Here is a 16,669-nt window from a genome sequence, read left to right on the forward strand (position 1 = left end):
TCACGGTACACTCAGAGAAATGGGATGCAATTATCAGGTTTCGATTGAAACAGGTCCAATAACAAGGTTTCATATTTCTCTCTCATTTTGAACCATTTCCCATTTTTTATTGTTCTTGTTCTAGTTCTTCTTATTTAAACACAGTGCCAGAGTCAATGTTAGAAATGCTTTATCTGCATCTATAGCCATTTCCACCTATGTGGAAATACAGCATACACGAACAGCGTCTGCTTCAGAATTGACGTTAAATTGACAAGCTTGTTGCATCATGTGCAGGGTTGTTTGATAAATCCGTTAATATATGAGAGAGAATTTTACAAACAATTCTGATTCTTGAAACTTCCTGGCAGATTAAAACTGTGTGCCGGACCGAGACTCGAACTCGTGACCTATGCCTTTCACGGGCAAGTGCTCCTTTCTTATAGGAGTGCTAGTTCTGCAGGTTCGCAGGAGAGCTTCTGTAAAGTTTGGAAGGTAGGAGCCGAGGTACTGGCAGAAGTAAAGCTGTGAGGACGGGGCGTGAGTCGTGCTTGGGTAGCTCAGTTGGTAGAGCACTTGCCCGCGAAAGGCATAGGTCCCGAGTTCGAGTCTCGGTCCGGCACACAGTTTTAATCTGCCAGGAAGTTTCATATCAGCGCACACTCCGCTGCAGAGTGAAAATCTGAATTTTGATTCTTTATGGGGTCTTTAATCAGCCCTATATACATTAGCAGCCAGACTTTGTTTACGATAGTAAAAAATCTGAAAAATAACTTCCTTCTGCTATTATGCTAACATCTTTCCTGCATGATTAGCCCGTTCTCGTCTGTACTCACACGATTTTCTAGGATAGTTAGCCTGTTCCCTTTCCTTCCCGGAAGCCTATGACAGCAGGAGATAACGCACTGCGCTAGCCCTTTGAGTCAACGGGCCGCAGCTCTGGGCTAGTGCTCGCCTCAGAGCCCTTAGTGGGGTGGCCCGAGGGCTTGCTAGCCAGTGGAGGGGGGGAGGGGGGGGGTGGGGGGAGGGGGGGAGGGGGGCTAATGCTGTGGCAGCGGTCCACAGAGGATTCCGCGCGGGTCCACAGTGACCACCTGCACACCATAGCGTCATATGGCCGCGCCCCACAAGCATGATGAACGTGGATGTCGGCGCAACTGTGCCCCATTTGACTGCCGATGCAGTCTCTGCTCATGCTGTGATTCATAACGCGCAAGTTTAATCAATCAGCAGAGCTAACGGGCCCACGTATAGCCGGATGGTCGGTGCAAACTGTCAGCTACGCGTCTCGGCTCGTGTTAGTGTGTGGAATTAAAAATGGTAATTATGTGATCGGTCTGCAGCCCTTGATTCTCGTATTCGGCAGATCTGGTGACCGCTAACTGCGTGTTCCTCTCTGCTACACTACCTGCCGGAAAATCAGAGAACTCGTAGCTACTGATACATCGATTGTTCATCCAACTGGTCCGTCCTTGAATGTGGTTCTTAACACGCCGTCGTACAAGGCAATAAAAAAGCGAGCAACGTCATACAAAGAAGGCTTTCACGAATGGATGTCAGTTGCTGTTGACGCTTCGAGGTTGTATGGCCGTGGTCCACAAAACTTTTCGGTTACTGATGTTTCGTCTGGAGCTGCGTTGGACATCTTCGGAGGTGTTCCTGACAATGCTGAGCCTTGCCGACTGACGAATCGGACGTCGAAGTGCGACATAAGTACTGTGTACAAATGGGTGTAATTTAGTTCACTTGTGTTCAGCAGAGATGACTCTTGTCAGAGATAAAACTTAACTACCTGCCATGGATGAAAATGTTATCTATATATTTTACACCGCAACCGTCCATATATCGAATAAGTTTCATGGCTTCTTCTTTTCTGTTGAAATTATTCTGATGCTTATATATTTCGATGGCTTCTCTATATAGCAGTGGATAATAGTTTGTTGTTGTAGATATAATTTTGGTTTCATAAAATTTCACTTCGTAATTTCCCGACTGAAGAGTCTGTTGGTTTTTCTGTTTTCACTACTCGGCAAAGACTTTTATGTTCTTTCAGTCTTGTATTAACGCTTCTCTTGTTAGTTCCAGTGTAGACCTTTCCACACGTACACAGAATCTTACACACTCGTCATGCCGATAGAGGACGGTGTTTATACTTTACAGTTAGGAGTGCTTGGCATATTTTCGTAGTCAGTCTAAAAATCGGTCTGATGTCATATTTCTGTAAAATCTTCCGCTCTGACGAATTAGTTTTTGGATAAAGAAGAGAGAAACCGAATCTTCAAAAATGGTTCAAACGGCTCTGAGCACTATGGGACTTAACATCTGTGGTCATCAGTCTCTTAGAACTTAGAACTACTTAAAACTAACTAACCTAAGGACATCACACACATCCATGCCCGAGGCAGGATTCGAACCTGCGACCATAGCAGTCGCGCGGTTCCGGACTGAGCGCCTAGAACCGCTAGACCACCGCGACCGGGAAACCGAATCTTCCATCGCTGTGTTTTATCTTTGTCCTTTGGACTACTACTGTTTGGCCGCACATCCTATTTACAACTTTGCCTGAATAGCCATTTTTCTCGAAAATCAGTTTCATATGCTGCAATTCAGCGTACAGGTGTTCTGGTGTGCAAATTATTTTGCCTCTCAACAAGACTCTCCTTTGTTGTGTGTGATGGTTGGAGTTCTTACCGAAAGACATAATGCTTCACACCACCATCAGTGTGTCTCATAACTAATACTTCCTAGAAGAATATTGGGTTGTATTTTTAATTTCCATCGTAAACTAGATATTTGGATTTGTATCACTTAGATAATAAAATAATTTTTCTAAAGCTTTTTCCCATGTAACTAAACCACGAATATCTCACCCACAAATCGGTACCACCGGTGGTTTCTGAATTACTTTTTCTAGAGCGGATAGTTCGAATTCTTCTATACGAAAAATAACACATCTGTTTCTTCACTGTATTTTATTCATCCTGAATTAGAGAAAGTAAATACCCCAAATTACATACTAAAGACGCCACAGGAGATTCTGATACATGCTTGGCCAATGTGAAATATTATGTGTTTTGCTTGGCGCTGAACACTTATTGCAAATTTTCCTCTGCATGTAAGGAGTAACGAAATGACAATTTGCCCTTTGTGAATACGAATAGAGTAGCTAATGAAACGTCTCGGCACATGTATTGCTGGTCGTCTCAGAAATGCAACACTAATAAAAAGATGTGATACGTAACAACTTCACTTTTCGACAGGATCCACTTTAGACCTTCCAATAGGGCAGTACAGAAACTCTATATTATTTTTTTGTATCCAAGATGCAATGACTTGTATTTTATGGACAGGACCATTATGATGTTGAAACAAAAAAGTCGATTGTCTAAAGTGATTCAGTCGCCATCTTCTTTCTCTTTACCGTCGTACACAAATAATGGTCCGAGTATAAACAAAGAGTCATAGCCTCCGAGAAACACATGAACTCCGCTGAATTTTAGTGGCGTTACAACAATCACAGAGAAATACTGCATGCCCCACATTCCTAAATCTAAAAGCACCTGACAGACTTCATTTACCACCACTTTGCACTGCATAAAATGTTTTTAGGACAAGATTATTTGCATATCCCTAAGAAACATAAAGAATTCTTTCTTAGAATCAATGGGTTTCTAGACAATAGACAGGACGCCAAAAAGTGCCTTATAAAGGAATGCGTAGCGGGCGACAATTTAGGCTGCCAAGTATATTCTTTGCAATATGAAGGGGACGAACTTTGTATGCAGGATGAATATTAGTAAAACCGACAAACTGCAGGGTCAGATTCCTGACTCGGGAGGAAAAAAGTCCTGTGTACATGTGTCCGGAAATGTATCACTGTCACGGTAGACGGCACAGACGAATGACAGTTCGTCTGACCACTTTCCATGTGTTCCTTGTGTGTTGCAGGCTGTGTGATTGACGCAGCGTGCTGTAAGCAGCAGATGGTCCTGTTTTCAAGTCGGGAACAAGCCGAGATGGTGTTTGTGCACGGCCAAGCAGATGGGAACGGTCGAGAGGCAGCGCAGCTATACGTAAACAACCGCTACTATCGCCATCGCCTGTAATCACATGAAGAAAATTTTGAACATCTGTTGTGACGTGGTTGCCATGCAACTCTGTAGATTTGTCGTCGTTGCACGCACACCGTCCATTTCTGGACACGTATTCATAAGACTTTTTTCCTCCATTTCCATTCAGGAATCCGTCCCTGCAATCTGTCGGTTTTTTTTAAACTTCACCCTGTACATAGTCTCTCATATTCTGTACGTCACCATTGATTGATATTTAATTTTGTGCGAAGTAATATGGTCAGCGATAGCTGACAAAGATATTTGATGCTTGGCTCTATAAACATTCCAAAACTGTGGAAAAATTTAAATCCATGTGTTACTTGGGTCTTCGTAATGTTCTGTGTTTGACGTTTACACCACAGTAAATCTCACTGATAGTGTATACTGTTCCGGACGGGAAGAAGCGCCTGGTCCCCGGCACGAATCCGCCCGGCGGATTTGTGTCGAGGTCCGGTGAACCGGCCAGTCTGTGGATGGTTTTTAGGCGGTTTTTCCATCTGCCTCGGCGAATGCGGTTTGGTACCCCTTATTCCACCTCAATTACACTATGGCGGCTATTGCTGCGCAACTAAGTTCTCCACGTACGCGTACAACACCATTACTCTGCCACGCAAACGTGGGGTTGTGGACCACTGCGGCTGCGGCGGGGACGGAGCCTCTCCGTCGTTTCTAGGTCCTCGGTTAACATACAATACATACAATGCAATAGTGTATACTGTGTCCCGACTACTATTGATACGATGAACGATAGTCCTTCATACATTGCTGGACGCCGTATTGTTTCTAAGTTTTTCCAAGGAAAGTATTGTACCGTCTCATCTACCCAACTTTTTCACGAGTATCGGCGAGTCCTTGAGAACAGCAGTTACTCTTGCAAACTAAACGGCAGATTATGCCCTACAGCCGTTGGTCGACGATCCAGAAACAACTGTCTCCTGGCAATATGTCAAGAAGTGGCCACGAATATCTCAACACATAGCTTTCTCTAAAGAGTCGCCTGTCTTCATTACGTGCCCGAAGTACCTTAATTTTGTCGGCAGTATTTAGGCCACCAGAGCCACTTCTTTTGTTTTACTTGCACCAAGACAGATTTAGTTTTCACTTTTTTATTCATTCCACCTGCCGCCTTCTTTAATCAGGTTTATAGACTATTTATTTATTACGGTATTCTCATACGTATCTAGAAATGCTTGTCCTGAGAATCCATTACACTGCATTTTGAGATTACCGAAACCAACTGGAAATAAAGTGATCTCAGCGAGATCTACATAGCTGAAGTTGGTTCAGTTGCCGGTTTTTTAACGTATACTGTATCGTTTTCTTACCATGACCTGTTGTTTCGGCGCTGTTTTTCAATCACTGCAAGTGTGAAATTTCACATAATATTTCCGGAAAAGAGTTCCCAATCTTTCCTCGGTCGCTTCCTCATATAATCCTTATTGTGCTGCAGTTCCACCAGCTAGCACAAAGTAAGCAGTATATCTGTCAGGCATCCGTCCTGAATTGCCATAAAGACACCCTCTACTCCAGCTGCACAACTTAACTTCAGCAGTAGTGTACCAGTCGTGTGTATGCAAATAAAACCCATCATGGCTCATTGCGAAAACATTCAGTTTTATGCCGCATACCAATTGCAATATGCTATAGCAGAACTCGGATATGTGTGTCTCTGTTTACCTTCACTTCATCTGTTGATCCAAATGCGTCAGTCGTAAAGAATAAATGCCATTTTCTGCGATAAAAGAGCACGAAATAGGTATGAAATTTCGTGATGAAAAAGATATCCCTTCCAGGATTCATAATGTACTCAAACTGTCTGGGGTGCTACACAGAGAAACATGCTCTTATGAATTCTGAATTCCATTTGGCATGTCTGAACAACAACTTGTGTGACTGGGGAGACTGAGACTTTCTTGGTTCTGTCATATGCTGTTAAGAATCAGTTCGACTGGACAATTTGAGTATTGTTTGGGGAAGTATCCTTCTTACATTTCGTCGAATGGGCGATTCTTTATCCAACTAATCAAAAAATGCAGCTTTCAAAGCTGTTTTTAATACAATAAAATACAAATTAAAATGAATATGCACGAAGTGTTCTAACTAATCAAACATGGTCTTACACTGACATAAAAGTAGATTAAGCACTTTTTACAGTTTATTTCTACAGTTTGAGGGGTATTGTCAGTTTTCGCTGCTTATTTTTGTAGATATCTAACAGTATTTTCCTCATTCGATTTGACTTTTTTCTATTCCAGTATTTTTAATTTTCACTGTCAACGTAGCGTTCTTGCAGGATCTTTTTCACGCCGCAGTGATGTAGCAGATTTGATGTTTTAGCCGACCGGAGTAGCCGTGCGGTTCTAGGCGCTACAATCTGGAACCACGCGACCGCTACGGTCGCAGGTTCGAATCCTGCCTCGGGCATGGATGTGTGTAATGTCCTTAGGTTAGTTAGGTTTAAGTAGTTCTAAGTTCTAGGGGAGTGATGACCTCAGAAGTTAAGTCCCATAGTGCTCAGAGCCATCTGAACCATTTTTTTGATGTTTTACTTGATTACTGATACTCACGGTACACTCAAATGGACGTACGGGAAAATTCCCACTTCATTGCTACCCCGTATATTCTGTGTCCTATCGCTCGTGCGCCGACTATAACATCACGTTCAGACTTACTTAAATCTTGATAAGCTGGCATTCTAGCAGCAGAAACCGATCCACCAACTGCGCAAGACACTTACTGTCTTATATAGGCGTTTCCGACCGCAGCGCAGTGTTCTGCCTGTTTAGATATCACTGTATTCGAATACGCGTACCTACGGTATACCAGTTTTTTGGCGCTTCAGTGTATAAGAAGCACACTTGCAAGCCCTTCTGGTATTATAGTAATCTACCTTTAAAAATATTGATTAGACAGCTATTAAAGTGCATATAGATAAAACAGACAAAAGGCGACCCAACTTGTTTTCCAAAAACAGTTTGTAAGTGAACTGCGGCTGTTTTATCTGAATGTTACTGATAACGGTCGCTGTATTCCTGGAAGGCCACGCCTGCGCCTTTTGTTTGAGATACGATACGTTTTCCATTAGGTTAAATTTAGTTCTTAAGACAAGACGTGTGTTATCGAATCTGCTACATCAAAACATAATTTTAGAATCTTACCCCTTCTTGGATAAATTTGTGCAGACGCCCATGCTAACAGAACATCCCAACACGTCTGCCTTCTGTAGAAATGGTTGTCACATGCTACTAGGTGGATACATGCACTTCGGATTGACGATACTTCGGTTGTTTCTGTCTCAATTTCAGTGATTAATTATTCAAGCAGCTTCTTATTTGACGCCACGAGGTTCGGTTAAACCATTTCCAGGTCCTTCTGCTACAGAAATATCAGAGTTCATTACCAGAAACCGAATCCGGTATCTTTGGCGTTATTGGCCAGGATCTCTTAGCACAGAATCACAAATAGAGGCGACCATAACTCTAGTGCAATAAGAGGACGCCACAGTCTGGGGCCTTATAATGTCACCCAACTATAATTCAGTTCTCAGCTAGGAATGATCGAGTAAAATCATCTCGATTTTCAAGCGGCTTCATTTCGAACAACACTGTCGATTTTTCGACAGCTATCTCCGCCATCGTCATCCGGAGTCGGGCTCCTAGAGGCGGGGCTCTTTTTTCTCCTTATTTTTATTTCCATTCCCCAAGAAGAAACCACTTTCAGCCGAAGATTTTACGTATTTAATAGAAGTTCTAAAGTAAATAAAAGAACATTTTTGAAAATAATGAAGTTGTTTTGAAAATTCACTTTGGTAGCCAATTTTTTTGATGCTTAAAATTATTTAGTTGATTTTATGTTTCAGTCATAATATAATCACTAGCGTTAATGTTTCTGCTGCCACGATGTAGATGTAATGATGATGGTCGTTGTGCTTGAAAATGATCATAACAAGTTTCTTGTGGTGGCAATTTTCGCAGCAACTGTCCACAAATTGCATTAGTTTAAACGAAAAACGCCTTCCGTATGAAGCACATTAAGTATTGACATGGCATCTTCAGTGGGTGTCCTGAAATATTACACGATTTTTTTCGTTTTCACATACAGGGTATACATTTAAAACAGTTCATTGAAATCTGCTAATAAAATGGAGATGTGTTTACAGATCAGCCTCTAATTCAATAATTCTAAGCCAGCTAGCTTTTTATCATGTGACAACCTGGTTGAAAGTTTGCCGTTTTCCTTGTGGTCACTCTATTTTTCGAAATGTAACACTGTAAATGCTATTTTCTGGTTTGTTGTCTAGAGTGTCATTCATTTTGTAAGTGTTACGAACTTCCTCAGTTTTTTGCTTTCAACTGCATTTTGCTTGACCGTTTGTGTGTTTCTGTAAGTTTTTATGTTTGTGTGTGTGTGTGTGTGTGTGTTTATATTCTTTTTAATTCCCATATTATTATGTTTCGTATTTAAAATTTAAATATTTTTTTCATTTATATGCTTAGGAGGGGAATGAGACTTGTGATCGTCTATTAGGATTTCTGTTATGTGATCAGATCAGTGTAACCAGAGAGTCATGCTCACTTGGTCATTTAGTAGTAGCTGCTTTCCAGGTTTTGTTTTGTATATGTGATCATTTTATTGTAGGGGGTGTCTTTCATGATTTATCCTAAGTATTTTCACGGCTTTTTTCTCGTGTAGTTGGCTTATGACTATTTTCTCTTAAATTTACTGCAAAAGTAGGTTCCTTCTCTCATATTTGCAAGCTCTGATATTTTCTTTGTACCGGATATGATCATTTTGACAATGGGAGATCCAGTTATGAATACGACCATGGCGTCCTGTGCAACCACAGATTGCGACTAAAAGATGGAGGAAGGAAAATGCAAGGATGGTGTGAGGTGGAGCATTGTGAATAGAGCTACGAAGGATATATGTCGGGACTGATTTCAACGTTTAATAGTCAGAACTGACTGAATTTCCAGCGTGAATGAGTGTGGTACATGGATGTAGTGGCGCTACAGGGTAACTGGATTGGTGATTAGTGGATAGGCCACTAGGGGTTGGGGTTAGGGTTGTTTGGGGAAAGAGACCAAAGTGCGAGATCATCGGTCTCATCGAATTAGGTTGGTTGGTTGGTTTGGGGAAGGAGACCAGACAGCGTGGTCATCGGTCTCATCGAATTAGGGAAGGATCGGGAAGGAAGTCGGCCGTGCCCTTTCAAAGGAACCATCCCGGCATTTGCCTGGAGCGATTTAGGGAAATCACGGAAAACCTAAATCAGGGTGGCCGGACGCGGGATTGAACCGTCGTCCTCCCGAATGCGAGTCCAGTGTGCTAACCACTGCGCCACCTCGCTCGGTAGGACATTAGATGTCAGGACTAGGTTTTGTGATTAATGCACTGTGGCCGAAAGTGTTCCAAGAAGATATGAGTAGCCAGAATGAGATTTTCACTCTGCAGCGGAGTGTGCGCTGATATGAAACTTCCTGGCAGATTAAAACTGTGTGCAGGACCGAGACTCGAACTCGGGACCTTTGTCTTTCGTGGGCAAGTACTCTACCAACTGAGCTACCCAAGCCATGTCCCCGCAATATCCTTTCTTTCAGGAGTGCTAGTTCTGCAAGCAGGAGAGCTACTGTAAAGTTTGGATGGTAGGAGGCGAGGTACTGGCGGAAGTAAAGCTGTGAGGACGGGGCGTGAGTCGTGCTTGGGTAGCTCAGTTGGTAGAGCACTTGCCCACGGAAGGCAAAGGTCCCGAGTTCGAGTCTCGGTCCGGCACACAGTTTTAATCTGCCAGGAAGTTTCAAGATATGAGTAGTTGATCAGTTGGTACTGGATGAGAGGTGATGAATGTAGCCGGATGTGGAAGGTGAGGCCGAGTACATGTCTTTCCAGGATCTGTATGGATTTGTAGAATTCAGGAGAGGCGGAGATAAAGGCAATGTTGGCATTAAATATGTTGGGAGAAAGAGGGATTTATAGGTGAGGATAATCTTCAGGGGCTAGCTCAACATTCCTCTTACATACGTCAGGCAGCAGCGCCTGAACCTTTCAGACCGAGCGACGTTAAGTAGCGCATGGGGCCAGCGCCACGTTTGAAACTGCCGCTTCCGCCTTATTACAAGCGTCAAGTATTCGTCTTTATTTCGCCTTTGCATCCGTTCAAAGGAGGGTTTCCAGCCGCTGCTGCCTGTCCTATAGACGCTGTACACCGTATCAGCCCCAGCATACGAAATGACACAGCTCAGGCATGCCGCCCCAGATTCTTCTCACGCTGTTGCAGTGACTGCATAGCCTATCACTCAGAGTAAGCATTCAAAGGCATTCGAGGTAACACAACTTGTAATAATACTAGACGGAAACAGTAACACCATCGGGAGGTACTTACTGGCGCGCATGCGCCTAGTGGTCTCCGAGTTACTGTGCGGCGTGTTGCGGAAGTAGGTGAGGCCCATCTGCGCCTCCCGCTGCTTTGCGGCGGTCGCGCAGCTGCAGCACAGCCGGCACAGGGCGCGCTGGAAGTACAGCCGGAACCTGCTGGCACACATTCACAGGCTAGCATCACAACAGCTGGTCTACTGCAACACAACCCCTGGAAGTCATAACATACAGACAGACAGTAATGGCAATGGTTTGCACAATAACTGAGACAAAAGCAGCACAGATTATAAGAAGAGCACTGGGAGTACATCTAAATCTACATTTACACACACACACTCCGCAAGCCACCTTACGGCGTGTGGCGGAGGGTACCCTTTACCACTACAAGTCATTTCCTTTGCTGTCCCACTTTCAAATAAAAAAAAGGACTGTATATACAGTTTTTTTCGGAAATTCTCGTTACTTCTACGAGAGGGGAGTGTGGAGATAATATTTTGAACTGAAGCCTATTTCTGGAAACGCACTGTTTCCGTGCTACAACCATTTGAAACTGTATTAATAACCTGAGCACTATTTCAAGTAATTGATTAGGCATGTGCGAGTATATCACTTGTTTTACAATCCCACTCATGAATACCGAAACAAATTGCTAGTGTACTCGTTGACGGGTTTTCTTCAACTTGATGCAGTACGGCCTCTGCCAGTTCGGGTGTGCTGCGTCTTCTTGGAGCACCACAGCCACGGCTACTGACAGTGAAGGCCGTAGCGTAATGGCGACGAAAAGGGTACATGATGGAGTCGGCCGTTGTGGAGAATGATCCTGATAAAGGCGACGAGCAGCTCAGGCGTTACCTCGAGCTTTGCCATTTAGGAGGATCTTGTCGGTGTGTTCCGCAAACGTGTACTCAACCATATCGCTCACAGACACGTGAATGAGGCTCGAAGAAGGTCAGAGACATAGGGTAGACGTCAAATGACATCAGCCGATCCGACTTAAACACCTTCCCCAATTATGACTAGCCTGTTGCATATATATCCAGCAAACATGTTTTCAAACGGCCGTAGCACGGAAACGGTATGCCGCGCGGGGTAGCCGTGCCGTCTGGGACGCCTTGTCACGGTTCGCTTGGCTGCCCCTGTCGGAGGTTCGAGTCCTCCCTCGGGCATGGATGTATGTGTTGTCCTTAGTGTATGTTAGCTTAAGTTAGATTAAGTAGTGTGTAAGCTTAGGCACCGATGACTTCAGTAGGTTGGTCCCTCAGAACTAACCACAGATTTCTAATTTCCAACGGAAAATATTGTGTACTCACTCCCCTCTAGAAATCCTAGACGTGTGTAGCAGAAAATTCCGAACACCCTGTACGCCTCTGTATGAGCCCGTTTCGTGTCGGACCTCCGTGGTCATTACACGGAAAGTACGTTGGCTCCAGCATAAGCGTTCTCCAGTCAGCTTCAAATGTTGGTTCACTAAATCTTGTCAGTAGTGTTTCGGGAAAAGAACATCGTCTTCCCTCCAGCGATTCCCATTTCAATTCACGAAGCAGCTCCGTAATACCCGCGTGTTGATCGAACCTATGGGCAACAAAACTATCAGCCTGTTTCTGAACTGCATCGATGTCTTCCTATAATCCGACCTGGTACGGATCCCAAATACTTGATCATATAACATTAACTGCCCAACAGAACATTTAGTCCTGTCACGAGAAAAGCCAAATATAACACTAAACTGCGTGACGTGTCAGATCAACATACAGTGTATTACCAATTAAGGTATTACGACGCAGTTAATGTTACCCTCTGGAAGGATTTTAGTAAATAGACGGTGAGTTACCTAATGGATTTGGCTTATCGAACCTGAATTTAGTGCTACAGAAGAAACCAGGAAGCTACAGATTGAAATTTTGGAAATGTTTTAAGTAACCAAGTTTGCTTGAATGAAATAAAAACGGTCGCCAGCCTAATTAGGCATAGTAATGTGAAACATTACTTTTACATAATATGTATAGAGTTATGATAAAGGAAAGCTACTATTACTTCTTTCCCAAAGAAGTGCAGTGAACTCTACTATAATCCGATAAGTGGAACAGTGATGCTATCACTTGTAAATAGTATCTGCAAGTTCTCATAGGGAACAGTTAACAGCTTATTTCTTCCCAATAGTAATTACATTGTTATACATGAATTACGTGATCACCAAAAGCTATGAAAGTCAATATTGAACCCGAAATGGACATGGATTTAGTACTATTTCAACAGCAACTTTCCACATAGTACAAATATAATTAAAAGTCACTTGCCATAAGATTTTTCACTCATTAAGAGGTAACATTGTTGCTATTTTTTACGGATAAGGGAAATTACAGTAACTTTATCTTCGATAAGCAAAATTGCTGGTGGGGGCTCTCAATCTGGCTTTCCGATTTTTATCACACAAAGTACATAAAATTCAAAATTTACTTCAACTGCAATTAATAAGTTCATTATTCAAGCAGGTTTATTCATTTTAAGCAACTCAAAGTTGGGGATCCTTAAACTGTCCAGTACCATAAAGCCAACTAAACACGCTTTCCTGAGACAATTTGTAAGGTGCAAATTTTGGTATTATTCATTCACTTATTTCACTCACCTTACATGGTTTATAAAACAGTTAATGCTGGCAATTTTCTCTATATAATTTTAAGTATGACTTCAAGTGCATTTACACACTCTGTTCAAAACAACGAGCTGCCTTTTTGCTATTAATACCACCAGTATTTTTCACTAACAGAATTTAATGCAGTTAATCTTTAAAGCACAAACACTTTGAAATAAAGCAAATCAGTCACTATGGAGGTTTTCATAAATGCAACACTAACTGCCTCCCTTAACTTCAATTGAAACCACAGTATCTCTAGATATCTTTTTGCATTCAGAATTGTACAAATATTCAACCATTTATTTTCATTAGATTTTAACACACAAGATTCTCGGATTTCAGTATTTATGTGGATCCTAAGAGGTATCATGAGAGGAACCAAATCAATAATCGGACACAAGTTTCACAAAATTAGCCTTATTATTGCATATTAAACAACACTTAAATGTACTGGTTCATTATTTGACAAAATTCTGACCTCTTAAAACTGCCAAAGTGATTGCGCAATATCTGTGACGAGTACATAACGGGTAGTGGTCTCTCCTCTGGATGTAATTGGCTCTGTTATCCTCTTCTTGGCGACGACATTTCCAACATTAGAGCCTTTTCCATTAACAGAGCACCATTTTATAGCCGTACACACATCCGAGGCCTTTTCATATTAATCCAGGTACTGCGTGCCACCCTCGGCACTTGGGCTGTCCACTCACTTGCTGCTCAGACCAGACTGTCCAGTAGCTAGCTGCAGACTGACTGTGCTCTCTCACTTGGCACCCAGACCGAGCGCCACATCAACCTTTTCCTAGCGCGCCAACTCACTTCCGTTGCAGATGGGAAGTACTGTTGTTTTTCATTTTATACAATGCAAGTCCCTAGGTATGAACCAGCTTATACATAGTTGCAAGCAAACATATTTAATAAAATCCCATCATTTAAACACATTAATAAGTTAAAATAAAATAACCATAATTAAATAATACAAAGAATTTAATGGCAAAGAGAAAACATTTCACACAACTTTCTACTTCATTACAATAGGTCAAAGACATTACATAGTAAAAAATATACATACTTGACATTACACAGAATTAATCAGTACAAAATATTTACAGTATTACTTATGGTGTTACAAGCAGTACTAAAGAATAGGTCACACTAGCGACTTTACAGACGAAGAACACTTTTCCAAAATTCTCCCAATAAATCTTCCGTACCAAAGTCCGTACAAGCTCGTTCGATTTCATATCGCTTTGAAACGTTACGCCCAGGTATTTAAACGACGTGACTGTGTCAAGCAGGACACTATTAATGCTGTACTCCAACATTGCGGTTTTGTTTTTTCTCCTCATCCGCATTAACTCACATTTTTCTACATTCAGAATGGCTGCCATTCAGTTCAGCGAAAACCAGCCGGCACACACGGCAGAACTAGCAGCACAGGACAGCTGGTCAGCTACAACTCAGACTGCAAGGCAGGCGTTGCCAGTACAGTAGTAATGTACGGGCACATAATGAGCGCAATGAATCGCACAGCAACCGAGGAAATTGCTGCACAGATGATAACGAGTGCAGTGGAACTACAAACCGAACCTGCTGGCACACACAGCGAGGCGAGTGACTGTAAAAGGATACACGATCTTGTTATTATTCTTTTTCTTGTATCTTTGTCCCTTATCGTTGTGGGTCGGCATGGCTATGAACGGACGTAGCATGGTTAATTTAAGTGCTGCTCGAATGCCCTTCATGTGCCCACCCAACAACACCCAGGGACAGAATATGTGGCACCCAACTGTCTGCATTTACTGTTATTCATTTGAGAATTGGCGGAAGCTATCTAAACGTTCGCTAATAGTGTATCTGGACGCAGGACTTAGTTCTTTTTTTTTTGAGTCATCAGTCTTCTGACAGGTTTGATGCCACCCGTTACGAGTTCCTCTCCTGTGCCAGACTCTTCATCTCAGAGTAAAACATGCAACATACGCCAACATTTATGTAACGCATGTAGTCCAGTCTCTGCCTTCCCCTGCAGTTTTTCCCCCTACAGTTACCTCTACTATCATGGACGTTATTACCTGATGTCTTAACACGTGTTCTTACATCTTTCTTGTCAGTGTTTGCCTTACTTCATCAGTCAAGCTAATTTTAAACGTTCTTCTGTAGCACCGCAATTCAAATGCTTCGATTCTCTTCTGTTCCGGTTTTCCCGCAGCCCTTGTTTCGCTACCATCGAATGCCGTGCTCCAAACGTACATTCTCAGAAATTTCTTCCTCGAATTAAGGCCCATGTTTGATACTTCTCTTGGCCAGGAATGACCTTTTAGCCAGTGCTAGTCTGATTTTGCTGTCCTCTTGCTCCTTCCGTCATTGTTTATTTTGCTGTCTAAGTAGTAGAATTCCTAAACTTCATCTACTTCGTGACCATCAATCCTGATGTTAAGATTCTCTCGTTTGTCTCATTTCTACTATTTCTAATTACTTTCGTCTTTATTCGACTTAATCTCAATCTATATCCTGTTGTCATTAGACTGTTCAGTCCATTTAGCAGATCCTGAAATTCTTCTTCACTTTCACTGAGGACAGCAATGTTATCAGCGAATCTTATCACTGATATCCTTTCAACTTGAATTTTAGTTCCTCTCTCGACCCTTTCGTTTACTTCCATCATTGCTTCTTCGATGTGTAGATTAATCAGTAGGGGCGGAAGACTACATCCCTGTCTTACACCTTTTGTAATTCGAAGGCTTGGTTCTTGGTCTTCCACTCTGATGGTCCCCTTTTGGTTCTTGTGCATAGTGAATATTACTTGTCTTTCTCTATAGCTTACCCAGTTTTTCTCAGAATTTTGAACATCTTGCACCATTTGACATTGTGGAACACTTTCTCCAGGTCGTCAAATCCCATGAAGCTGTCCTGATTTTTCTTTGGTCGTGCTTCCATTATCTACCACAATATCAGAATTGCCTCTCTGGTGCCTTCACCTTTCCTAAAGCCAAACTGGTCGTCATCTGACATCCTCAATTTCCTTTTCCATTCTTCCGTATATTATTCTTGTGAGCAACTTGGATGCATGATCTGTTAAGCTGATTGTGCGATAATACTCGCACTTGTGGCCTCTTGAAAGCTTCGCAACTGTGTGGATGATATTTCCCCGAAAGCCTGATGGTAGTCGTATATCGCCAGACTTATACATTCTACACACGCACTTGAATTATTGTTTTGTTGCCACTTTCCCACAATGGTTTTAGAAATTGTTCTGGAATGTTATCCATCCCTTCTGCCTTATTCGATCCGAAGTCTTCCAAAGCTGTTTTAAAATCTGATTGTAATATTGGATCCCCTATCTCTTCCATATCGCCTCCTGCTTCTTCTTCTATTACGTCATCAGAAAAGTCTTTCCCCTCATAGTGGTTTTCAGACTGCTCTTTCCACTTGGGAACTAGCCAGGTATTCACCCAGTGGGATGCGGGAAACCGCCCAAAAACCACGCCCAGGCTGGCCGGCACACCGAGCCTCATCATTAATCCGCCAGGCGGATTCGATCTGGAGACGGTGCACCTTCTCCTCGAGG

General features: G+C 42.5%; 1 protein-coding gene across 1 annotated transcript in view; it reads right to left on the bottom strand.

Moving 5' to 3' along the window:
* LOC126167338 (tachykinin-like peptides receptor 86C) overlaps positions 1-16,669 on the bottom strand; it is a 956,103-nt gene that overhangs the window by 85,476 nt on the left and 853,958 nt on the right. Inside the window, exon 7 of the mRNA XM_049920472.1 lies at positions 10,474-10,619. Within this exon, the coding sequence (XP_049776429.1) occupies positions 10,474-10,619 (146 nt within the window). The remainder of the gene's footprint in view (positions 1-10,473; positions 10,620-16,669) is intronic.

Source organism: Schistocerca cancellata, chromosome 1 (assembly GCF_023864275.1).
Source record: "Schistocerca cancellata isolate TAMUIC-IGC-003103 chromosome 1, iqSchCanc2.1, whole genome shotgun sequence".
Taxonomy (NCBI): Eukaryota; Metazoa; Arthropoda; class Insecta; order Orthoptera; family Acrididae; genus Schistocerca; species Schistocerca cancellata.